Here is a 24,424-nt window from a genome sequence, read left to right on the forward strand (position 1 = left end):
TTCGATAGTTTTCATTGGTGAGGCAGAGCAAAGGCGCAGAAGCCCCTTAACGCTTGTTGGCACAGCCAAGTTTGCCGTCCCTTGGATCCTCCTAGATCAGGTTCAGAATTGGATGTGGCTTCATCCCGAGGCAACCTGCTTATAATGGAGAGCGTCCCATATGTCTTTGCCAGCTGGGAGCCTGTTGAGCCTTCGTCAGCCAACAGCCTTTGAAGTAATTAAACAATTCTGCCTCCAAAGCATTTTTCTCTGAGCCAAGTTATAGGCATTAGGATAGCAGCAACGTTGGCTTTGCCAGCCAGGACTACAAGTAGGTTGCGTGATTTATTTTACAGCTTGTTTGGGCGCTGAAAAATAGTGCCAGATCTCTACACGCATTCCCCGAGCTGCGCTTACGTGGGGGAGAAAAGCTGGAGGAGAGGGCAGCAGGAGGGTAGAAGTGTGTCACCTTTACTTCATCGCGGCTGTGCTCTTTTTAACATGCTGATGCCACCCCGCTAGGAAGAGGATGGGTGTTCTGTGAATTCTATAGCTATGAAATTTCATTTTGAATAAAACCATCCTTAAAGTTCTCTTTCACTAAAGGAGACTGGCTTGTGTCATACAGCAAAACATAAGCTGAGAAGGAGCGTGATTTCAGCCTGTAAAATATATGGAGAGAGTAAAGATGGGGAAGGGAGAGGAGCTAAAGGGTCGTGGATATAAAACAAAGCCTGCATGAATTTTTAGGCTGGAAATTGCAATTCTTCTGACTGCTGAATGTCCTGAAAAATCATGTCAATGGGAACAGCAGGAGACAAAAACTTTGCCTTTAAAAGTTGGAGCCTGATAGTTTTTTAAGGCATTTTGTAATGATGTTGCTAGTTGGAAAAGACTGTGTTCATTGACCCAAGTGATCCTTTCTCAGCTCGCAATTTTCTCAAAGCAAGTTATTTTTTGTGTGCTTTTCTATAAACATGCTTGCAGTATTTCAAAATGCAAAATACAAAATCTTCATGAAATTCATGATTCCTCAATGATGTTCAATATTCTGTATTGTTTGCCTTAACAAGAGAAAAGCAATAAAGAGCAAAATTGAAAGTGTCTTTTAGGATTGAAGTTCTCCCACGAAGAAGCCTTAATTTTGGTGAGGTTTCTGTAGCTAAATGACAAAGAAAAGCATTTGGGTATGCGCGCGTAGAGCCCGCTTGAAAGGAGGTTGATAGCGAGGTGGGGGTCTGTCTCTTCTCCCAAGTAACAAGCGATGGAAATGGCCTCAAGCTGCGCCAGGGCAGGTTTAGGTTGGATATAAGGAAAAATTTCTTTACTGAAAGAGTAGTCAGGCCCTGGAACAGGCTGCCCCGGGAAGTGGCTGAGTCCCCATCCCTGGAGGTATTGAAAAGACGGGTAGACGTGGTGCTTAGGGACATGGTTTACTGGTGGACTTGGCCGTGCTAGGTGAACGGTTGGACTTGATGATCTTAAAGGTCTTTTCCAACCTAAGCGATTCTATGATGCTATATGTAGTTAACAGCAGCATCGGTGTTTCACACGAGCTGTCCGTAACCGGCGGTTGGGTCATTTGCCGGCCCAAGGGCGGCTGGATGCCCCAAGGCGGGCGCGGGGCGCTTGCCGCCGTGGCGGCGGGCTGGTGAGCTGCCCCTTCACCGCTGCTCGGAGCCCTGCGGGACCGCCGCCTGCGCCGCCGGGCCTCACGCGCCTGCTTCAGCTGCACGGGGGAGGATTTTGAAAACCTCACTTTCCCGACTGTAAACTCTCCATTTTTCACCTCAATTTCCCGCCGCCAACCGCCTCTCAACCGCCGCCCCGCGCGGGAAGTGCGGCCCGCCCCGCCCCGCCCCGCCCCCCTCCGCTGCGGAAGCCGGTGGGTGAGGCGGCGGTCGCCCCGCCCCGCCCCGCTCCGCTCCGCCCCGCTCCCCTCGGGGCTGGTGCCCTGAGGAGCCGAGCCGGCAGCCGGGCGCAGGACAAGGCGGCAGCGGCCCCGCGATTCCCGCCCCTCCGCCCCGCTCCATGCAGCCGCGCCGAAGGCGGGACTGCCCGGTGCCGCGGTGAGGGAAGGAGGAAGGTCCCGGCTGCGCCCCCTCCCGCGCCTCGGCGGTGTCTCTCCGTCCGGGGAAGCGCTGTAAATGCGTGGCCTGTGGCCGCTCTGCGTGGCCCTGGGAGCCGTTGCGGCGGGCGCCGCGGCGGGCGGGGGCGGGCGGCTGAGCCCCGAGCGCAGCGCGGTATGGGGGCCCGGGCTGCGGGCGGAGGCCGCCCTCCCCGCCCGCTATTTTTACGTGCAGGCCGTGGACGCCGAAGGGCAGAGGTAAGCGCGGCGGCGGCTGCTTTTCACGGAGGCTGCGGGCAGAAGAAATCCGAGAGATCGTTAAAAAGTCAGGTTCCCTGCCCGCCGCCCGCTGCCCCCCTCCCGGCCAGGAGGGCGAAAGGAGCCGGGCGGGGAGCGGCAGAGCTCGCTGCGCGCCCTTCCCCGGGCGGCAGCAGCCCCCGCGGCCGCGTGGGTGCGCGGCTTCGCCCGCCTCGGGCGGCCGCTTAAATACTTGCGGGCCCAGGGTCCAAATCGTAATTGCTGGATTTCTTGTGAGGGAGCGGAGGGTCCCGCTCCGCCCCCCGCTCCGCCGTGCGCGGCGGCAGCGCCCCGTCCTCGGCGAGGCTGACCTTGCCTGCCCGAGTCCCAGCTGAACCACTCTCACCTTTTAGGCAGAAATTTACCGGGGGTTTTCTTGTAGAAGGGGAAGGCTGAAGGCTCCCTGCCCGACGTTTTCTGTCTATCACTTAGAAAAAGCTAATTAATCTTTTTAGGAGTATCAGATAACTGCACAAGGGGATGAGATGAGAAAAGAGGATGAAAATGTTCAACAGCAAAACACGCATATTAGTCCAACCAACAATTTATGATTTGTTCTGCTTTGTCAAAACCTTAACAGTAACTAATATATTTAATTTATGGTATACCTGCTCAGGTGTCCTGCTTGTTTCCACTGTTAGGAACATCAGTATTTCTCATAAACGCATAGGCACAAGATCAGTAAAGTAAGTTAGGAATTACTCTATAGGCCGTTAGGTAAACTGCATAGCAATGAAATGGGTAGACTTGGTTTTCAGAGGACAGTCATGGCTTTCCATTTCTACAGGAAAGAAACCCTGACTGTACAAGCTAGACAGGAGCTCAGAGTGCTCCATCCAGGTTGTCCAGATTAGACGCACTGTGGCACGTGCAAGTCTGGAAGCTGCCAATTCAGTTTATCTTGAAGAGTAAATATATCCTGTATTTAGATGAACTGGCAGCTGTCTACTATGTCTGGACAAGTTTCAGGAAAGGTGACCAGGCTGCTGGGCTGTAATCCGTTAGTCCAGCCACTCCCACCACCTCTCTCTCTATCCCAAACTCTCCTTATGCATTTGGGACTGTGTTTAAAGAGGTAGAAGAAAGTTGGCAAATGCAGCATTTTGACTGTGCCGACTTTGTTAATACCTCAGTGATATGTGGTAACTTCATGATTTGTAAAATTATTTTGTTTGGTTTTATGGAGATTTTTCTATGATTGGTGTATGCTGAATTTTACCAAAATGTCATAAGTACACATTGAATTACATGATCCCACTATAATGTTTTTTCCCTACCAAGACACTGGCATTTGTAATATCTTTTCTTTTTTTTTCCCCTGTATGAGATACTATAATGATTAAGAAGTTTAACTTTGTTCTTTACTTCCTTAAATAATACCTGGAAAATAAAGTAATCTGGAAACACTTTGCTTCTGTATGTAAAATAACAGACTTAGTAAGCTGCTAAAGTGAAGCTTTTTCTAGCAATTTTTTTTTTTTTTTTAAATAGAATCATAGAATGGTTTGGGTTGGAAGAGACTTTCAAAGATCATCTAGTCCAACCACCCTGCCATGGGCAGGGACATCTTTCACTGGGTCAGGTTGCTCAAAGCCTCATCCAGCCTGACCTTGAACACTTCCAGGGATGGGGCACCTACAGCTTCTCTGGGCAACCTGTTCCAGTGTCTCACCACCCTCATTGCAAAAAATTTCTTCCTTATATCCACTGTAAATCTACCCTCTTTCAGTTTAAAACCGTTGTCCCTTGTCCTGTCCATACAGGTCAGGACACCAAGATACATCTACCAAGATCCATTTACCTGCATGCGCTCTACCTTCCCATGATTTTACACTTGAGCTACTACTAATCAAGAGCTGTGCTGGATTTTTAAAGGTGCTCTGCTCCCATATAATCAAAAACCATATTTCCAACACTGTTCAACATGCAGGGCACCAAGTGGTTTTGGAGGTGTGTTCATGAGTGTGTGAGTGGAACCTTCTTGATACCTAATGCTTCTAACAGCATGAGACATTTTAAGTAGCCTAACAAAATTCTCTTTGGAAAAATCATGCCTTGCTTGTGAACATTCGGATGTGCTCATAAAGACCTAGCATGGCTCAGTGAAGCCACTGGAAATCTGTCAACTTGAAAAAGAATGGACTAAGAAACCTGTTGTGTGTTTCCTTTTTTATTAAGCTCCCACTTACTCTCTCGGTAGGTTCACTTCATCACCGGGTGAAAATACATTCCAGGTGAAGATCACTGCTCCTGATGAACAGTTCACTCGGGTTGGTGTGCAAGTATTAGACAGGAAGGATGGTTCCTTCCTTGTAAGATACAGGATGTATGCAAGCTACAAAAACCTGAAGATAGAAGTCAAAACTGGAGATAAACATGTTGCAAAGTCTCCATATATTTTAAAAGGTAAGAAGCACCACTACACACAGATTTCTTATCATGGCTTTTTCTCACAAACTGTGTCCCAGAATGTCTTCTAGGATTAGGATAGGATTCTGCAGGACCTCGGTACTTCTCCGGACTATCAAATCCCATTGGCATTATTGATTTGTTATACGTGTCCTGCGCATACTATTAAAAATAATAAAAAGAAACAAATGCTGTGAAGCTGTTGCCTAGCAAATACATGTAGAGGGCTCGCACAGAAGCTGATATAGCTTGGCATGATTCCATTGGAGTCAAAAAAAGCTTAAACATTTCCATTTAGAGTTGCTGAAGGTTTGGCCCTAAGGAATGAATCCTCAGTGCCTGACCCTCTTTTGTGATCTCAACAGCCCAATAGTGTGACTTATTAAAAATAAAATAATAATTGTGTTCCTGGTAGGACCTGTTTACCATGAAAACTGTGACTGCCCTCAGGAGGAGAGCAGTGCATGGCTGGAAGAGATGAACTGCCCTCAAAGCATTCCACAGATTCAAAGAGACCTAGCAAATTTTCCCATTGTTGATCCCGATAAGATTGCAAAAGAAATTCCACAGAGGTTTGGACAAAGACAGAGTTTGTGTCATTACACCATCAAAGATAACGAGGTATGGAGTGGGTTGATCTGAAGTCCGTACAGGGATTTGGTGGCTGTGTGGCTGCTCCCAGTTGTGAGGATTCTTGTAGTCTGTTCTTCAAGAAACTTCTTTTGCTTGCTTCTCTGTCCTTGCATACTTCGCAGTTTGTATATGAGCTCAACAATATCTGCCCTACTTTGTAAAGTGCTTTTTGTCCACATTGCAACTGAAGCACAGTGAAGGCAGATTACTTTCCAAGCAATCAATATGAGTACTGGGCACAGACCCAAGTCTCCTAAATGCTAATTCAGTTTCCTGTTCTCTGAGTGATATTGCTGTGGAGTGCCACAATCATCTAATTTGACATGCATCAATAAATTATGTTGTGCATAATTCTGAGGTAAAGAAATACCACTTTTAGCTCCACTGAGGATCAGAGCTACAATTCTTTTTAACAAAACTGTACTGACTTCTGTGGAGTTTCATATGGAAATGAGAACAATGGAACAAAACAGAAACAGGCGACCAGTTTCTGTTTCCATGAGACAGACCTAAAACGTCTGTGACAGCAAGCAAAGCTTGTCCTTGTTTTTTTGTTCACTTTTCTATGAGGAGTTAGAGAGATGAGATTTGTAAAGCTTCCCAGCTGATTTATAAATCTATACAGCTGTACAATCTGTCTGAGTAGTTACTTACTAAGTGATTAAAAGAGCTCTAAATTGCGCCAGCAGTTCTCAGAAATGAAAACACCAGAGCAGTAAAACCATTGTTTATTTTCAGGTTTATATAAAGACGTATGGGGAACATGTGGGCTTCAGAATTTTCATGGATGCCATACTGCTTTCTTTGACAAGAAAAGTGAGTACATCTGTACAGTCATTTATTTTATATGTCCTAATTTGTAGAAGCCTGGGCTTAACAAATATACTTCAGCATATTTGTTGCTATTTCTGTTAAAAAGCCCTTCTTGTTCTTTGATTAATAATGGAAAGGTCAGATGGATTTTCCTTGTTTGAGGTTGGCATGTTCTAGAATGCTATCTGATCAGTGTATGGAGTATCACAAAAGTTAATTGAATGGCAGGCTTTTATAGGAGAGTTTGATAGATTTGGACACAGTGTGGTGTTTTTTTTTTTTTTTTCTATAGACTAAATAAATCATCCTGTAGCATCTAATAGAAAATGCTGTCTCTGCCAGTAAATTTTACAGGATGACTGAAAAAAAATAGGAAATGTATATCATTCTCCATTAAATTCCGTATGTTGAAAACAAGACTGAAAGGGTTGAGAAAGAGCACCAAAAGCCCAACAGGTGGTATGTGGGGAAACTCCCTTGATGTACAAGCAAAAAGCATGTACACGCAGACTCTTTCCTAGGGAAACTTTGGAAAAAACCTGACATTATGTACACAGTGACAGGATATAGCAGGGCTGAAGTTTCAGCACACACAAATATGTGATTATTACTTAAAGAGAGCAGTAAGAGAAATATGAAGGTATCCAAGTTAATACCTATTTTTTACCTTAAAAAGACAAAGCACTTTGTCTTTTAAAAAGGAGAGAAAGAAGAGAGAGGAGCTAATGAAGTATGGAGTTGTTCGCCTAAAAGAAATTCCGTAAAAATCTAATAAAAAATAAACACATTATTTATAAGCAGCTGAAAGATAAGGTGATTAGTATGAAACAACATGGATCTATCATAAAAAATGTCATAACTATATAATTTCTTTCTCTAATAAGATAATAGGCTTCCTGTATGGATGTCAAGTATCTTTAATTTTAGTTAGGCTTTTGAGGGTAAGTCTCACAGGTTTCTCATAAACAAGATAGGAAAACTTTGCCTTGAAGAAGCTACTGTAACCTGCTTGGAAAGCCTTACTGAAATAATAGTTGCCAATGTTTCCAGAGAGGCGAAAGATGTCACAAATATATTCTTCAGTGATTTGTCCTAGGTTCAGTCCCCATTTAATAACTTAGCTATATTTTCACTGAATGATGGACTAGAGGATACGCTTACTGAATTTTCAGATAATGAAAATGAAAGAACCTGCAAGCACCTCACAGTACAGCAGTATAATTAAAAATTTTCTCAACAAGTAAGAGAAATTGTATGGAAAAATGGATAAAATAAAGTGACAAGGGCAGGATACTACACAAAGGCTGGATAAGTCATATAGTTATGACACCTATTTAAAACAGGGAGTGAGTGGTTATTTTCTGCAGAAAAGTGTGAAGGTTACAGTATCACAGATTTAACATGAGTCAACAGTGCCATGCTGTTGCGAAAAGCTAAGGACATAAATTAACAAAACAAAAACATGAAAGAAATGTAAAGTAACCTTTCCACTATGCTGAGGATTGGTAATGGATCAGTTATGCCACTGTGTCCGCCTTTGGGTGTCATGCTTCAAGAAAGATTGTTCAATATTACTGACATTGCACAGGAAAGTGGTAAGAATGACTAGACATACAAATGCAGATTCGTTTAAGTGGGGATTAAGTGGGGACATCTAACACTGTCTAAGGGAAGACAGGAATGTAGCCTTTAATTATCTAAAAGGTTGCTCTGGAAGATGGAATAAGCTGTTCTTGGTGTCTGTAGCGTTGGACAAGAAATAATGGAATTAAATTGCATCAAAGGTATTTAGGCTAAATGTTGGAAAAGATTTGCTAACTCCAGAGACAAAAACTCTTTACATATCTAGAAAACACAATTTGTCTCATCCCCATTAAATACTGCAGGAATTTCTATTAAGACAGTGTCACTGAAAGACAATAGATCTACGGGTTTGGAGAAGAAGATTTAACCTGTTGAATGATTCTGCCATTGAGGATGCAGATAAAATATATTTGGTAGCTTTTCTATGTCCATTATAACCATTAGATGGCACTGTACTAATAAAGTTTAGTGCTGAAGATTAGAATGTGTAGCCAAACCCCCTTTGAAATGAAGGTACACAATAAAACCTTTTCTGTCCGTCTGTATACTGAAGACAAAAAGTACTGCTTTGGGTCTCTGTCTTTAGAATTTCTGGATGTCTCTGCCAAAGGTTTTACCATGTTGTCAAGTTAGAGAAGCATATCTTCAACCATTTAGGAGGGTGTTTGATATTTGGCAAATTATTAATTTCTATCTCTGTCCATAAAGATAAATTAAGTTAGAAACTTAATGAAACCTATTTGGGCCACAGAAGAATCATGAAATGTTAGCCTGTGACCAGACATTCTGATCTGAAGAATAAAGGCGTTTGAGAAGAGAAATGCTTTGATGTGTATATATGATGAGGAGTCAGCAATATGTTTAAACTCTATTTTTACATGTATATGTGTATTTTAATTTGAGAATTATTAACATTCATAATTTTTCTTTCTTCAGAGAAGGTATTTTTTCCTGTAGATGTTAAGATAGTTGATCATAACACTTGAACAAAACGACCTAATCACACACATACAATCATGATCTTTAAATTATCTGTTAGTAGTCAGGACAGAGATCTTGGAGTTATTACAACAGTTTTCCGAAAATGCCAGTATAATAATCAGATGTTCGTAATAGTCAAATACCCAATTAATACTTATTAAGGAGGGAGGCAAAAACAAAAGAAAAAAGATTATGTCACAGTATAAAACCTGTGACATGCCTGTCTTGTGAAAACATTGCCATTCTCGTTTCACTTTCTGAAAAAGAACTACACAGCAAGAAGGCTGTTTGGGCATGCAAAGACAAGCTAATTTGAGTAGGATTGTTTTGCTTTGAAAGAGGCAACTGACGGGGATGTAGTAAAGATTTATGTTTTTTAAAAAATAATGTCATGAAGAGGGTGAACTAAGAACAGATATGGCATCAGTTGTGCACTGACATTATACATGCCTTCAGGGTTCTGTAAAACTCAACCATATGTCACCTTCAGCCTTCTGCTCTCCAGATTGAAGTGTCCCACCATTTTCAGTTTCTCCTCCCAAGGCAGCTGGTCCATCTCTATCGTAGTAGCTGCCTGCCTTTGTACCTTCTCTTACTTCTTTTGCAAATACCAGAACCACACACAATGCTGCTCAAGAGAGGGTGCATCGAAGTTTCAGACAGCAGCAAAATTATGCCCTCTGTCCTGCTGTTACAACACTTCCTGGCCATCAACAGTATTTTGCTTGTTTTTTGGCTGCGACAGTGATTTCAGATATGGTTCCACACTACCAACTATTTTAAATAAGTGAGGATGTTATGCTTAATAGGTAACCCCAGCGCTGATTAAATGTGGTCTTCTCATCATGGCTGTTCATTTCTGTTGCTTCTCTTCTGTTGGATTTAGTCATCGTGCAGACACAGGGCAAATCAGTTCACTGATGTGACAGAAAACTAATTTAACACCCCACAGCAATTTTCCATACAGTCAACAAGGTGGTTCAACTTACCTTGGAACTATGCGATTGCTTACTAGATCCCAGTGCCAGCCTGGTACAAAGATTGTGTGGCCAATCATGTAAAGTGTAACAGGAAAACATCCTCTAAACTGGGGTGTTCCTATCCCTTAAAAAAAAGAGAGAGCATTTATGTGACTTTGTGCAGATCTTTAAAAAAATATCATCATCTTACAGGCTTTACTCTGTGATCTCAGTATTTCTAACATGTTTCTAAACTTTAATAATTTGTTACAGGTACAGTAAGTATATTAGAGACCTGGCTATTTTTTCTCTTAATGAGGTTGTTTCCAAAACGCAAGATGCCAGCAGAAAAATACTGCTTTGTATTAAAATGCATTTGTGCCTGCTTTGCTTCTGTTTAGGTGAAAATGCCAGATGTAGAATTTTTTGTTAATTTGGGGGACTGGCCTCTGGAGAAGAAGAAGTCCCCACAGAATCTGCACCCCATCTTCTCTTGGTGTGGGTCCAGTGAGTCAAAAGACATTGTCATGCCAACATATGACTTAACAGACTCAGTTTTGGAGACTATGGGACGGTAAGAAATTGCTTAAAATTTTCACAGAATTCACAGTGAATGATCTTCCAAAAAGATATTTGTATTAACAGTGTATTAACTGCTTTACTCTTTTATTTATTCATTGAGACATTGGCACCCTGTAGGTAGGCAATAACTGTGTAATCCATATCTTAACATTAACCAAGTTATGTATTATATAACATAAATGACATACATTAAAATACTTCACTGTTTTATTTAAAAAATCAAAATTAATCTAAACATGGTCAAGTCACCGAAAACAGCACTTACAGGGAATGTTTCAAGAGTAGGTATTTTGTTTGCTTTGTTTCCCATCCATGAACATGTTGACAAATGGCCAGCTCTCTTTTTTCCTGATTTTCCTAGAATCTTTTTTCCGTACCTGTTAAAGCCCAATGTAGCCAGAACTCTCAACCTAGGACCTACCATCTCCCACTTTGATAACTGGCCTTTATAACTGCTCTGTTGCTGTCTTGAAACACTACAAAGCCAGCTTCCTTAAGAGATCTTTGTTACGCACTTTGAACCTTTTTATCATTTCACTGCATTCCGTTCAGGTTCCTTGTCTTTATTATCAAGACTTTTCCTAAATTTGCTCCCTCCTGCCCCCCCAGTTTACGTGTTTTAATTTAGCAAAGGAAGTGAAACGTTGTATTAAGCTAGTTACATAAAAACCTTGCTTTGGACTATCCTGACTGCCTCATCACCATTATCAGCTATTGCGTTACCCTGTATCGCCTTCATCTGTCAGGCAATGGTATCCACCTTTAGCCACTTTTTTCCACGACAACTGACAGGTGCTCTTTCCACAGGCCATGTTGTTGTTGAACTGATGCTGTCTTGCCGCAGGCCTGGGAACTTTACATTCCTTATCTATTTTTATCGCTGCAAAAATACTGATACAATACATATATGGGTGTGCTCAGGACTTACCTTCATCCTTGGTATTTGCCTATTGGTACTGTAAACTCCTTTAAGTAATTGCACTTAAAAAAATTTCCAGTAGGCTTCGCTATTAAATCACTTCTTTCTGCTCCAGAGTCAGTCTGGATATGATGTCAGTTCAAGCAAATACTGGCCCGTCATGGGAAGACAAGAATACCACAGCATTCTGGAGAGGACGTGACAGCCGCAAAGAGAGGCTTGAACTTGTAAAACTGAGCAGAAAATACCCAGAGATCATAGATGCTGCTTTCACAAACTTTTTTTTTTTTAAACACGATGAAAGCCTCTATGGCCCCATTGTTAAGCACATTTCATTTTTTGATTTTTTTAAGGTAAGCCACTAACCGTTGTTGATAGAACTAGGTTCTCGGTGTTTCCCACTATCAAATAACTTTGTATATATTATTGATAATAAAGTGATTTTTAGTTTTTCAGCACAACACCGATAACAAGCATGAGTAGGCATCCCTCCAGTGGGATTAACTGCTATGTAGCTCTTACACTGAGGATAATAATGTTTGATTTACATCTAAAGGTTCTGTAGAACCTTGTGTAATCTATGTAACTCCAAGTTCCTTTTTATTTCTTTTTCCTGATTCAGCGATCAGGACTACTAACATAACTAACATAGTGGGAAAATCAGTGGATGAAGTGGCACGTCTACCCTCACATCCGAGGATGAGCGTCTAAGAATTTCCGGAGAACTTAATTGATGAAGAGGGCATCTCTGTGTACCCTGCACTGTGATGAATTCCAAACTAAATAATAAAAGCTACTTAAACATTGATGCTTGCCTAGCCAATCCTACATTTCTCAATATCGGCAAGTCAGTAACACCAGTGCCCTCAGAATACTATAACCTAACCAGGCTACTTGGATCTTCTGTTTGTTAATAACTTACGGTCATTATTTTCTTTCCAGTATAAATATCAAATCAATATTGATGGCACAGTGGCAGCATACAGATTGCCTTATCTGCTAGCAGGAAACAGCGTGGTGCTGAAGCAAGACTCCATCTACTATGAGCATTTTTATAACGAGCTGCAGCCATGGAAACATTATATTCCATTTAAAAGTGACCTGAGTGATCTACTAGAAAAACTACAGTGGGCAAAAGAGCATGATGAAGAGGTAAATATACATTTAGAAGTACTTAGCAATGATGTTTCCAGACAAAATAGAGAGAGCAAAAAGTGCATTTCTTTAAAACAAAAAAATCTTTTAGAAGGATTTAAAAATTGTTGTCATCAACTCTGCAAATAATTTACCTTTTTAAAAAAATACATAATACTGCCCTTAATTTGAAATTAAATTGAACTTCGGAAAAATTAAGAGTATTTGCATAAGAATGCCTTACTTCTAAAATTAAGAATGCTTAAATAAAAATAAATAAGTTATCCTAAACTGTCAGCACTATACTTAACTCCAGAATCAATACTGAAATAGCTACTATTTTTTCAGAATTTAAAAAAAACCAAACCTTTTGTTTTCTTTGACAGGCAAAAAATATTGCAAAATCTGGACAAGAATTTGCAAGAAACAATCTCATGGGAGATCACATTTTTTGTTACTATTTCAAACTTTTCCAGGTGAGTATATTTTTAACGACTACTACCACAAAAATAGAAATCCCACAGAAAGAATTCAGGGCCATGGAGCTGCTGGAAATTGGCCAGTCCAGTACTTGAAGCCACAAAGCAAGCAGCAGCAATTAAGAACTTCAGTTGGTTTACAAACACTGCATGCAGTTATTTCCTGTGAAACGCCTTAAGACTATGGTGGCAATTTGAGAGAAGCAGTCCGATCGCGTAAATCTTGATCTAATCTGCAAGAATATGTCGCCCACAGTGATCAAAGAATTCCACATCAGACGCACACCCCGTGAACCACAGCTGAAAATACCTGTGCATTAGCACCAAGATACCAAAACTCCAGTGGGGCACCCGAAGGGGCTCCTGCCTGCAGTTCAGGATCCGCTTACCCTGTCTGCGGCACGCTATGGAGTAACAGATTGCATCGCCCCAGAGTTTTTACAGAATTACTCGGCTGAGCTGGTGCAATATTTACCACCAGATGTACAATCTAGCAAGTTTATGAATTAACGATACCTTCCTTTTCTAAAACTAGGACTATGCCAGCTTGCAAGTGAGTGAGCCAAAAATCAGAGATAGGATGGAGAAAGTGCCGCAGCCTGATGATGACCTTTTTCCATGTACTTGCCACAGAAAAAAGGTACGGTACATACACTGTCCGATGTAAAGCGCTGGGCATCTTCAGTGCATACTCAACCAAATTGGAACAGCCATTGCTCGATAACCCTTGGTATCAGTTACCAGATCATTAACACCTGTCGAACTTAGAAACACTTCTTAATGTATTTGCAGGACTAGGGAGTTAAAAATTGAGTTTCCAATTAACTGAAAAATGTTTCTTCTTTCTTGACTACAGGCCAAAGATGAACTCTAACAGAAAGAAGTAAAATATTTTTTTTTAATATTTACCTACATTCAGAATGCCTTCTTAAGGAAAGAAGAAAAATTTGGATTAAAATGCCAATGGATAATGTCAATGGATATCATGAAGTTTACTGTATCATGATCTACATATGGAAGAAAACCAAGCACCCCCCTGTTTCCTTTTTATTGTGCAGTGGTTGCAGAGCCTTGTTCAAAAACATTTTTATAATTTTTTTTAAATAAAACCCATGTTTGTATCAGTCATGTGTTACTGTCCTGAGATACCTTGAAACGCAGATACTTTTTACTCATGCTTGTTATACTGAGTCTATTCACCAGCATGTTCTGCTAAAAAGGGCAGATAAGAATTGTAAATCTACTCCCCCACCCCTTGTAGCCATCCAAAGTCATCTTTTTCGGACCATAACTGTTCCTTCTGAGAGAATCGGTATTCTCAAAGACAATGATGTGGGGTTTGTAATATATCTTTTTAACCTGTAAGAAAAACACAGTACCATCAGACACTTTAGGAATATTAGATAGAAGTTTTAAGTTCCATATGGTTTTTCACAGATGCTTTGTCTGTGAAACTCCGTCTCTTTGGCAATATGAAAAGAATTAAGTAGCATTGAGCAGTGACTACTGAAACTAAACTGATCGTTGTTTCAACAGTCTAGTCTGCTTTTAAAATACTTGCTTTCCACGGGTACCAAGTAATTCAACTGTTACTTTGTGAGCATATCAGCATCATCTGAAAATGATTCATAGATGGATTTAAAGTCAAGTCTAAATTCATCGAATTCTGAAGTTACCGCATATGTTTCCAGTCCAAAGCGAGGATTTATTTTCTCTGTAACACAGCCAGTCAATTTAAAAACCACATGGTTATTTTCTTTGCAAACATTTAGATGTGTGCTATGCTTACTGAACAACACTACTGCTGGGAGATCAGCATTCTTGAGGCATCTTGTGAGAAACAACAGAAGAATATTGTATCTAATTTTTAACTTTCACCTGCCTATTATTTTTACTACAGTAAAAGCAAGCCTAAGGAATAGTTTGTTTGATCATGCGCTAAACAATCTATGTTATAATTTAACTATACTAACCTAGAGTCTTAAACAGATCTTTTATACAATACAGCCCCAAACTAAAGCTATCCGCTCTAAGCACCTGACCAAAACATCACGGAAAGCCTCTCGGCTCACCAGGGCTGACCAGGCTCTTCACTGCCATGTGCAACAGCTCCTCCCAAGAACAACCTCCAGGCTAAGGCTGCCTGTTCACATTCAAGTGGTCGCGCTGCAGCAGCAAGCGGTGAGCCATAAGACGCAGAATGGCCGGAGCAGGTTTTAGGCCACTCCTGGCAGTAGAGATGTCTCTCAGGAGACAAACCCAAGACGCTTTTCTTGGGACCAACCAGCCGTTGCGTCTCAGGGGGCACCATTCAGCTGATACTCGCTGATGACTTGGCTGAAAGCAATTAATACCTTGCTATAACCTTTGGTTACGCCAACAGGTTACTCACAGCCCATAGCGGGGAAGTCTGCAGCCGCAAGCACACACACCAAGTGTGTCATCCGGAGTAGTAAAACCCACGCTGGCCAGCCTCAGGGGATGGGCTCGCGGAATCCTACAAAGCGGTAGGTTTTAATTTCAAACAAGTATAGCATCAGTAATATACTCAGAAATGGAATACATCTAAAGGTTTGCTGTCAATATAGATTCTTTCCAGTATATTACTTCAAATATCAGTCAAAAGCATTTACTTGTTAATGCAGAGCATTGAGTGTTATATACAGTTAATTGCATAGAAACACAGAAAACAATGCTGCCATGGTATTAAATATTTGGTACATTCTCTGTTCTTCCTTTAAAAAGTTCTTTATTGTTTTGCGCATTTTTTTTTCATTCACACAAAAATGTTTTATTTGCATTTACACTTAGACCTCTGAAAACACCTGTTTTAAAAAACACGTCTCTCAGAAATAACAAACTCTAATTTGCTGCATTTAGGAGAAGCTAAATGAAGATACTGCTTAAACATTGAGAATCATTTGTCCTCCAGTTCAATCATCTCTCTAAGCCAAGAAAAAACGTGTCCATTTATTTCTTCCATGACATCATCTGTTGTTCGTCCTTTGACTGCCATCCCGTGGTTTGCTTTATCAATCCAGTGGATTTTTTTAGGGGCTTTCATTTTGCTTGCCACACCTTCCAGTAATTGCTATGGAGAAAAGAATGAAAAAGTTAGAGAATCGGCCGCTACAAACCGCGCAACTGACAGCTGTCTCTCGCGTTGCTTGTGCAACACGCAATAGGCAGCTCTTAAAAACAAAATGGATCTGCGTGCACATTAAAAACATGCTGATAGAAAAGATGTGATGATAACTGTGTTCAGTAGTGGAATTTGCTCAAAGGTTTGCCCTCACTCAAACACAGAATAGCAGAAAATTAGAACTTAAAAACTGCAAAGGTCACAACCCTGTGCAGGCTCCTTCCCTGCGACGGGGGAAGGAAGGATGAAGGAATGCAGTCTTGCTGCCAGAGGGTAGTACTAACAGTAAAATGACAGAACTTCTTAGGTCAGATTTGTCTACAGTGACAGAGTAGCAATATAATTCCCTAGAGACTGGCTTAGACTCTGTTCAGCTTTCTCAGCAAACAGATCCAAGAACCAGCTCAGAAAGTCTTAAAGATTTCCCCATTAAGAGGGCACTCCGAGGATCTGCTGGTTGCTAGCCTGACTTCTGTTGGTGACAATTCCTCACGAAAGCATTATGACTCCTTAGAAACTGCCAAGCATGGAAAATGCCAATTGCACGCAGTCCCAAATTCAAGCTGAACTGTTCAAGAATAACAGATACCTATTTGTAAGGAAACAAGGCAGAAAACCACTGTATTCTGATCTCTGCACACCTGTTCTTCATCTCTACTAAAATAGCGCTTTCTACCACAGAAGTCTGACTTGTGGGTGGAACTGCTTTGCTAGAATTTCTCATGAAAACGTGACGAATGTGGACTGGTAGCACAGCACAGTGTTTATGTTTTGTAACCTGAAATGGTTAAAACAGAATAGCAATTAACTCGCTCCTTCCACAGGCCACTTTTAATTTGTACAATCTTATCCTATCAAAAAAGACAAGATATTTAAATTAGCAGTATTTTAGTGGCCCAAAGATAAGTTTGCTAAAGTGGATGATCAAGCATGATCCAGAAGTTTTAAGCAGCAAAAGAAAGCACGCCCAGGCTTCCTCATGTTCGATGCAGTTTCCTACCCAAGGCTTCCTTCAGAAGACCTGTATCTATTTAGAGAAGGCTGTTAATCAAAGTCACAGCTGTGTATACCAGTACAGACATCACTCAGACTCATTCCTATGCCTGCATACTCCCCCTTCACAGCAGGATTTACAAGGGTACTCACTTTTTCACACATCTCATCTGCTGATCCTGAGACAAACAGCACCGGACACCTGATAAATAATAAATCTTCATCCCGGAGCTTGGACTGAAGTTTTGGTCGATGCAATGGGTAAGATAAACATACTAGACCTTGAATGAAGTCATCATCATCCTCCTGGCTAAGATGACGTATCACAGAGGCGGCAGCTCGTGAGCCCATGGAACGGCCTTTCTCCCATGTTAAAATAAGGAAAAAAGTGTATCTGCTGTAATCTCATCTACATTCTGTTTGAGTAAACAACTCCTAAAAACAACCCAGCTGAGTGTATTTCAGCATACCAGTAGTACCAGATGCTAGGGATGCTTTCATTCATTTACTCCATGAAAAATATTAATCCTAATTTCAACATTTTGTGCTAAAACAGTTGTCTGGTTATATTATGTTTTCAAATCCTCATTTAAAAAAGGAGGAGAAAAAAAAAAGAGAAATGGAGAGGGATCTTTTGCAATACTGGAAGGAACAACAGCCCATCCTGAGGGCAGGAGGAAGAGAGGGACAGGTCCTATGCTCCATCAGACCCTTGAAATTCCAGATAGCAATGTTATTATCTTGTATCTTTTTTTTCATGCAGCCTTAATCTGCCCTAACTAAACCAACTGCCCTAAACTAAAACCAAAGTTTTATGTGCCTCACTCCCAAAACAAATCCAGCAAGTGTTTATGCACACCTCAAACTTCAGCTTAAACGTAAAAGTAGAAGGGGGGAAAAAAAAAATAATAAAGTGTGAACTTGTAGCATGACATCAGTCAGTAACAGCAAGGGGATATCAAAATACCTCCTCAAAGAGGAGGCATATGAGCTGACAATGCTGTGTAATTGAGTGTTAGAAGTAGCTGATTCCAGTGGGATTAACTTGCCTCAGCACAGATTTGGTTTCGCTTAGTCAGAGAACATTCAGGGTTTCCCGTATCACATCATTCCTAATCACACCCATCTACTTCCCTTTTTCACATAATATAACTGATTTTCTATCTGTCACTAGGTTTTATCTACCAAAACCTGCTTTAGAAAAGTGGTTTTCCGTTTACCAGTAACCAGAATTCTTCAAGACCCGCAGTTAAGGGGTACATATGGATTATCAGAGAACTCATGCCCTGTCACTTACAAGCGACAAGGAAGTTTTCTCCCAAGGGACCTGGAAAACACGGTCTGTTCCTCTTTCCTTCCTCCTTCTGGAGCGAGATCTGCGGCATCCCGAGGAGGGTGAATAGGTCTAGGCAGCCGTGCTCCCACGAGAGCGCAGTGAAAGCCGCAGGCTGGGTGTTCCCACTTGCGACCTGAGCAGCAGCGCTGCTCAAGCCAGCCGCGGGAGAGCCGCGGCCAGCTATGGGGCTGGCAGCATTCAGCTATGGGGCTGGCAGCATTCAGCTATGGGGCTGGCAGCATTCAGCTATGGGGCTGGCAGCATTCAGGCACCCCAAGGCAGATCTGTCAGTGGGCCTGGCACCTGCGTTCCCACTCCCACGGCAGTCAGTGGCCTGCTAATCAATTAATGCAGATTACAGAGCATTCAGCTCTTTGTAAAGGAGGTCCTCCCAGCAGATAGCTGAATTGCTCTCCCTAAGCAATACTGACTGGCAGGAGTTTATTCAGCTTGTTCCCAAGTTAGACAGCAAGCTTTTAGCGCCCACCTCAGACTGAAACTTGTCATCCACGTCTGTTCGTTCACTTCTTACCAAAGTGGGACAGACTTAAAAAATGGAGTAATTGCAGATTGCTATCACCAGAGGCAGTGTAAGAGAGAAAATTATAGGTAATAAGAACAATACCTGCAAGGAAGACACCCAAAAGTTTATAATCATCAGAAAGCTTTAAGTATTCCTAAAGAAATAAGACAAAGAGAAACATTACAAGTCAGAATTAAGGCAGCTGAGAGGTGGGGATTTTTTTGTTTGTAGCTACTGAACACAAAATGGGAAACTCTTTCAGCACTGCAGATTAAACAAAGAAGAGATACATACAAGTTGCTATCTTGTTTTTTCACACAAGTGATTTCATAATATTTTGCAGTAACAACATAATAAACATAAGCAATTTCACATTAGTTCTCAGCAAGTCTAAAATTTCAGGTGCCCTATCAGGTTGCCCAAACAGAGATGGTTACTGTGTATCAACTCAGTTCTAGTAACAGACCACATGCACACTCTTCGCCCATCAGAAGGCAAAGTCAGTTAGCAAAAATGCCCTTCACTGAGGCCGAGTTCACATATTTCTAACAACATTTAAGACACAATCAGTTATGTCTGACAGAGAAGACAAAATTCAGTAACAAATTTTTCAGTTTTTAGGAGATAACTAATCAGATGCAATCGAGGCCTTTAAATTACCTTTACACAGCAGCACGTTAATATAAACGCACTAACAACATTATGCTTTTTCAAAAAAGAATGGAGAACAGATCCCCATTAAAGCTAGCAAAGTCTAACCTCAAATTAATGTACGTATAATTACAATAACATCATACAAATATTAAGAATTGGACTTAGTTCTCCGATAAAAAATGTCTGATGCTCAATGCACAGAGCTCAAGCTACCTTCCCATGCCCCAGTAAAAGCAGCTGATAAGGAGAAAATTCCCACTCTTTGCTACACCCTCCAGAACAGGAGGATACTCTAAGGTGATACTATTATAACAAAAGGTTGCTCATTTTAACAAATAAATCTAGGTATATAAGAACATCTTAAGTAACATAGCAGCAGCAGAAAGAGATAAACACATGCACATAACAGTTTAAACTGATTTGGAAATCAAAGACTACTTAGTTTCTAGGGCTCCCACATGCTACTCCCAATCTCTTTTGCTTCAACTCCTCCTGTGACCCAGATTCCCCTACTCTTTCCCCCAGGGCTTGTTCTCCCAGCTGCCAACCCTCAGAGACCCAGCACAATTCCCAGGTCAGCTTCCTTCCTCTCAAAACTGCTTCCAAAGCTGTATCCTTTAATCCTCTTCCCCTCACCAAACCCTCCCAGAACACCTGCCCCTTGTTACCATCCTAAATACTTCATTTTTGCCAGCTGGTTTTCCACAAAATATCCTTGCTTTCTTCACATCCTTTTCTCAAGCTTTTCTTTTTCTCCCTGAGCTCAAATCCACGTATTTGCTGCAGCTGTTCTAGCTATTGCCTGTATAAAAATTGCTCCTGCTGTTTCTGCTCATGGGCACTGCTCCATTCAGCTAACCATCATTTCTAATTTTCCCATTGCTGCTTGACTAATAGCTGGTTGTAATTTAAGAAAGCCAGAAGCAGGCAGGATTTGGGGTTTTTTTGTTTGTTTTAAATCCTGTGCACCCATGGGTCACTTCTTACCACAACTGTTTTGAAGGCCTTAGTCCTATAAGCAATGTTAAGGCCTTTACAAGTAAACCGCAGGCACAGAACTCCATGGGATGCAAGATAGGCTGCCAAAGACACTAAGTGAGGGAAATTCATATCTCCTCCAGCTCCATGGGTAAGAATCACTCCATATCTTGATTTCTTCTCTGGGACAGAAAAGATAGCATCAAGATATTTGTTTCCAAAAGGTATTTTCACTTTAACCTAGAAATGAAACAAGAAACAGTATAATTAAGAAGAAAAAAAAAAAAAAAAAAAGGAAAGCGTGTTCCCAGTCTACACATTATGATGAAGAAAAATCAGACAAGAAAGAAAGAAATGAAAATTGCAAGTCCACTTTTATTTCTTCTGTTTAAGAGTAGTAAATGAGTAGCTCTACCTTTGGCTCAAAGATTTTCCATGCAATAAGGGGCAAGTCACCTTACCACTCCACACCTTATTTTCTCCATCAGAAAATGAAGCGGCCCTAGCTTCAAAGGATGCTTCAAGGCATAAGTTGAAATGCTTTTTACCTTCTCTATATATCTATATCTAGCTATTCAAGAGCTAACTGCCATAACTGACTTGACTATTAAGTCTTCCACAATAAGAAAAATTAACTCTTCTATAAGACTTAAAAATAAATAGGGAATATGAACTCTTCTATAATTACAGTTTCCTGTAGTGAAAAAAAGTATTTTTATCTCCCCTCTCTCACAGACATTATTAAATAAAATAATAAACATTTACTACAACCAAATTACTTTGGGTCTCTAGAGCCATATGGAGTACCTAGGATTAAGAGAACTCCGTGCTGGCAGCAACCGTTTAATCCTGTTGCTGTAGGATCCATGTACAAGCTTGACTGCATAGCGAAAAGACCAAAACTGAGTATTATGAAAAATGGCTCTGAATACACTAGTTTTAGATATTACAGACAGCTATAAGAAAAAAATGACAGGAATTACTTTTTTCATTAAGTGTTCAATAATAAACATTGGCAGATGTCACAAGATACGCATTTCATTTATTTGTATAACTGATATTCTAAGATGAGCAAGGCACTTACTCTCTAACTAGCGGCCTAAACCACAGAAATATAAGACACCAAGACACAGCCCAGCAAGCGTTTCCAAATGACACAGCGGCAACCACTCAGTGGAGCGGCAGCCTGCGTATAGTCAAAGACCGAACCGTCCCCAGGGGCAGGGGGGAGGCAGCCCAGGGTCAGACAAAGCCAGCTTCAGGCTGGCGGCGGGCCTGCAGTCGTGGCAGGCATCGGGAGGAGCTGCATGAGACACAAGACCAGCTGGTGTTGAGCTGAATGCAAGGGGGCCGGAGAGCACCTGTGCCCCCGTACGCGCTGCGGCTTCCGAAAGCAAAAAAGGAAAAGACGCTGGGGCTGGGATGAAACACACGTTCACGCCGCAGCTGCCTCCCAAAGGCTCTCCTCGGCGGCGGTCCTACAGAGGCACTGCGCGCCGGGAAGGAGGAGGCGGCGGCTGCCAGCGGCCTCCCCCAGCTGCTACCTTTACACTCTCTGCCCACCTGCAATGGGTGGAGGGTGGCAGAGGACGGCAGCCAGACGCCTGGGACGGCCAGCAGCCACGCGCGGGCGTACAGAGACGGGCAGAAGCCTGCACAGCCCGGGCTGCTGCTTCCTGACCGCCGGGCCGTTGCCCAGGGAAGACACCAGGCCAGGCGGGGCTCGGCGGGCCGACAGCCGTGCCCACCCCGCTCCCCGGAAGGCAGGGGCGGCAGCACGCCCGCCCCCCGCCGCTTCCCCCGCTCCGGGGGCCCCTTAGAGGCCAACAGCAGTTGCCACCGGCTGCAGGACCTTACGTATCCGAAGGCAAAGCAGGCACACGGGCCCCCGCGGGCGGCCGCTCTGCCTCCCGCCGCAGCCGCGGGGTCGGGCCACGCACCCTGCGGTGACCCCGCGGGGCTCCCCCCGGGCTCGGGGCCTCACGAACCCCTCGCCGAGGAGGGCAGCCCGCCCCTGAACCGCCGGGCCCCTCCACGCCTGAGGGGGCGGCTGACGGCGGCGGCGGCCATACCTCTGCCTGCCCGCTCATGCCGCCGCCGGCCCCGCGCCCGTGACGTCACGCGAATGACAGCCCTCCGCTCCGCCGCCGCTTGGGAGGGCTTCCCCGCGCGGGGTGGCTGCCGTGGCGCTTGATTGGCCCACAGGTGCGCGAAGCCCCGCCCCTCGCCCTTCGGGGCGGGGCTAGGCAGCCGGCGCGCGCGGGGGCCGTGGGGAGCGGCGATGGCGGAGCGGGGCGGGCTGCGCGGGCGGCCCGGGCTGGGGGCGGCGGCAGCGGGACCGGGGTCCGCGCTGGAGGGGGTTTGAAGGGGGATTGGGGGGAGGCGTGTGGGGAGGCGTGTGGGGAGGCGGCGGGAGGCGTCCCTGGACCAGGCCTCGGGAGAAGCCGGAGCACGTGGGGCCCGTCCGGTATCGCCGTGCCTGAATCACCAGGTTGTGTGGGTCAGTGCCCATCGCGCGGGCATCGGGCACTGGTAACTGTATTTTTAAACACTTGGTCTGTCAAGAAGAAACGTCTTAATAATCATAGTGACTAGAGAGGGAATTTAAAAAATGATGGTTATTTAATTGCTGAATTCATTACGCCTGAGCTGTGCTGTTTGGAGAGTTGATGCCGCTCCCCGTAAACAGTTTTTATTCATCCACAAGTGGAAACCACAGACTGCTGGTGAAAATTCAGAAGTAAGGCACACAATCGCTTAGCAATTGCTTGGAAAATCAGGTTCTTGCCCGCTTCAAGGAGTATGGATATGAGCCTTAACATGAGCTGGGTGTCCAGAGCGACACCAGGCCGTTTTTCTGTTGGCACACTGGATCTACGTGGCGTTCACAAGCAGGAGAGGCGGACTCCGTGGCTGCCGCTGGAAGCACCAACATACAGCTGTCCCCTGGGCTGTGCTTCGTTGTACAATAAAAAACCTACTGTGTTCAAAACACAGCCTTAAACTGATGGGAGACAGCACCAGTATTCTACAGCAATGCTTGTGGTATCTATATACTGGGTATTTCACAGATACGTAAAAAAAAATTTTTCTGAAATCCTGTATGGCAAGGTATTTAGCCAGAGATCATGTTTTCATAGAATCATAGAATCGTCAAGGTTGGAAAAGACCTTTAAGATCATCGCGTCCAACCGTTAGCCTAACACTGTCAAGTCCATCACTATACCATGTCCTCGAGCACCACATCTGTCCGTTCTTTAAATACCTCCAGGGATGGAGACTCAACCACTTCCCTGGGCAGCCTGTTCCAATGCTTGACCACCCTTTCGGTGAAGAAGTTTTTCCTAATGTCTAACCTAAACCTCCCCTGGCGCAGCTTGAGGCCGTTTCCTCTCATCGCTTGTTACTTGGGAGAAGAGGACGACCCCCACCTCACTACAACCTCCTTTCAGGTAGTTGTAGAGAGCAATAAGGTCTCCCCTCCGCCTCCTCTTCTCCAGACTAAACAACCCCAGTTCCCTCAGCCGCTCCTCATAAGACTTGTGCTCCAGACCCTTCACCAACTTCTTTGCCCTCCTCTGGACACGCTCCAGCACCTCCATGTCCTTCTTGTAGTGAGGGGCCCAAAACTGAACACAGGACTCAAGGTGCGGCCTCACCAGTGCCGAGTACAGGGGCACTATCACCTCCCTGGTCCTGCTGGCCACACTATTCCTGATACAAGCCAGGATGCCATTGGCCCTCTTGGCCACCTCAGCACACTGCTGGCTCATGTTCAGGCAGCTGTCAACCAACACCACCAGATCCTTTTCAGCCAGGCAGCTCTCCAGCCACTCCTCCCCCAGCCTGTAGCGTTGCATGGGGTTGTTGTGACCCAAGTGCAGGACTCGGCACTTAGCCTTGTTGAACCTCATACAGTTGGCCCCGGCCCAACGATCCAGCCTGTCCAGATCCCTCTGTA

The 24,424-nt window shown here is 43.4% G+C and overlaps 2 protein-coding genes across 7 annotated transcripts; one reads left to right on the top strand and one right to left on the bottom strand.

The window, feature by feature from the left end:
• Window positions 1-1,901: 1,901 nt before the first annotated feature.
• Window positions 1,902-13,950, top strand: POGLUT2 (protein O-glucosyltransferase 2). The gene is made up of 10 exons (XM_087757250.1): window positions 1,902-2,305; window positions 4,545-4,750; window positions 5,169-5,374; window positions 6,125-6,202; window positions 10,125-10,297; window positions 11,340-11,577; window positions 12,167-12,376; window positions 12,745-12,834; window positions 13,373-13,477; window positions 13,694-13,950. The coding sequence occupies exons 1-10, from the start codon at window positions 2,127-2,129 to the stop codon at window positions 13,709-13,711; spliced, it is 1,503 nt and encodes a 500-aa protein (XP_087613376.1). The 5' UTR covers window positions 1,902-2,126; the 3' UTR covers window positions 13,712-13,950.
• Window positions 13,951-14,391: 441 nt separating this feature from the next.
• On the bottom strand, window positions 14,392-22,659 carry TEX30 (testis expressed 30). 6 transcript variants are annotated; one of them, XM_087757583.1, is made up of 6 exons: window positions 22,027-22,118; window positions 21,271-21,343; window positions 20,473-20,703; window positions 18,934-18,985; window positions 17,126-17,331; window positions 14,392-15,928 (listed from the first exon to the last, which is right to left on the bottom strand). In XM_087757583.1, the coding sequence occupies exons 3-6, from the start codon at window positions 20,593-20,595 to the stop codon at window positions 15,755-15,757; spliced, it is 555 nt and encodes a 184-aa protein (XP_087613709.1). In that variant the 5' UTR covers window positions 20,596-20,703; window positions 21,271-21,343; window positions 22,027-22,118; the 3' UTR covers window positions 14,392-15,754. The 6 variants fall into 6 exon arrangements, with proteins under 6 accessions (XP_087613709.1, XP_087613711.1, XP_087613712.1 ...); XM_087757585.1 differs by lacking the exons at window positions 21,271-21,343; window positions 22,027-22,118 and adding an exon at window positions 22,536-22,596 and having other exon boundaries at window positions 20,473-20,645; XM_087757586.1 differs by lacking the exon at window positions 21,271-21,343 and having other exon boundaries at window positions 22,027-22,293.
• Window positions 22,660-24,424: the final 1,765 nt, after the last annotated feature.

The sequence above is a fragment of the Nipponia nippon genome, unplaced genomic scaffold (genome assembly GCF_047370975.1).
Source record: "Nipponia nippon isolate SJK-2023a ecotype South Korea unplaced genomic scaffold, ASM4737097v1 scaffold_2, whole genome shotgun sequence".
Lineage (NCBI taxonomy): Eukaryota > Metazoa > Chordata > Aves > Pelecaniformes > Threskiornithidae > Nipponia > Nipponia nippon.

Excerpts from the sequence above, each read along its gene's own strand:
- TEX30 (XM_087757581.1), bottom strand. Across the intron at positions 18,986-20,472 it reads AGGCCTTCAAAACAGTTGTG|GAATACTTAAAGCTTTCTGA; the intron begins GTAAGAAGTGAC and ends TTATTTCTTTAG. Across the intron at positions 17,332-18,933 it reads TTTGGGTGTCTTCCTTGCAG|GCCGTTCCATGGGCTCACGA; the intron begins GTATTGTTCTTA and ends CATGGGAGAAAG.
- POGLUT2 (XM_087757250.1), top strand. The coding sequence starts at position 2,127 with ATGCGTGGCCTGTGGCCGCTCTGCGTGGCCCTGGGAGCCGTTGCGGCG. Across the intron at positions 12,377-12,744 it reads CAAAAGAGCATGATGAAGAG|GCAAAAAATATTGCAAAATC; the intron begins GTAAATATACAT and ends TTTCTTTGACAG. Across the intron at positions 12,835-13,372 it reads ACTATTTCAAACTTTTCCAG|GACTATGCCAGCTTGCAAGT; the intron begins GTGAGTATATTT and ends TTCTAAAACTAG.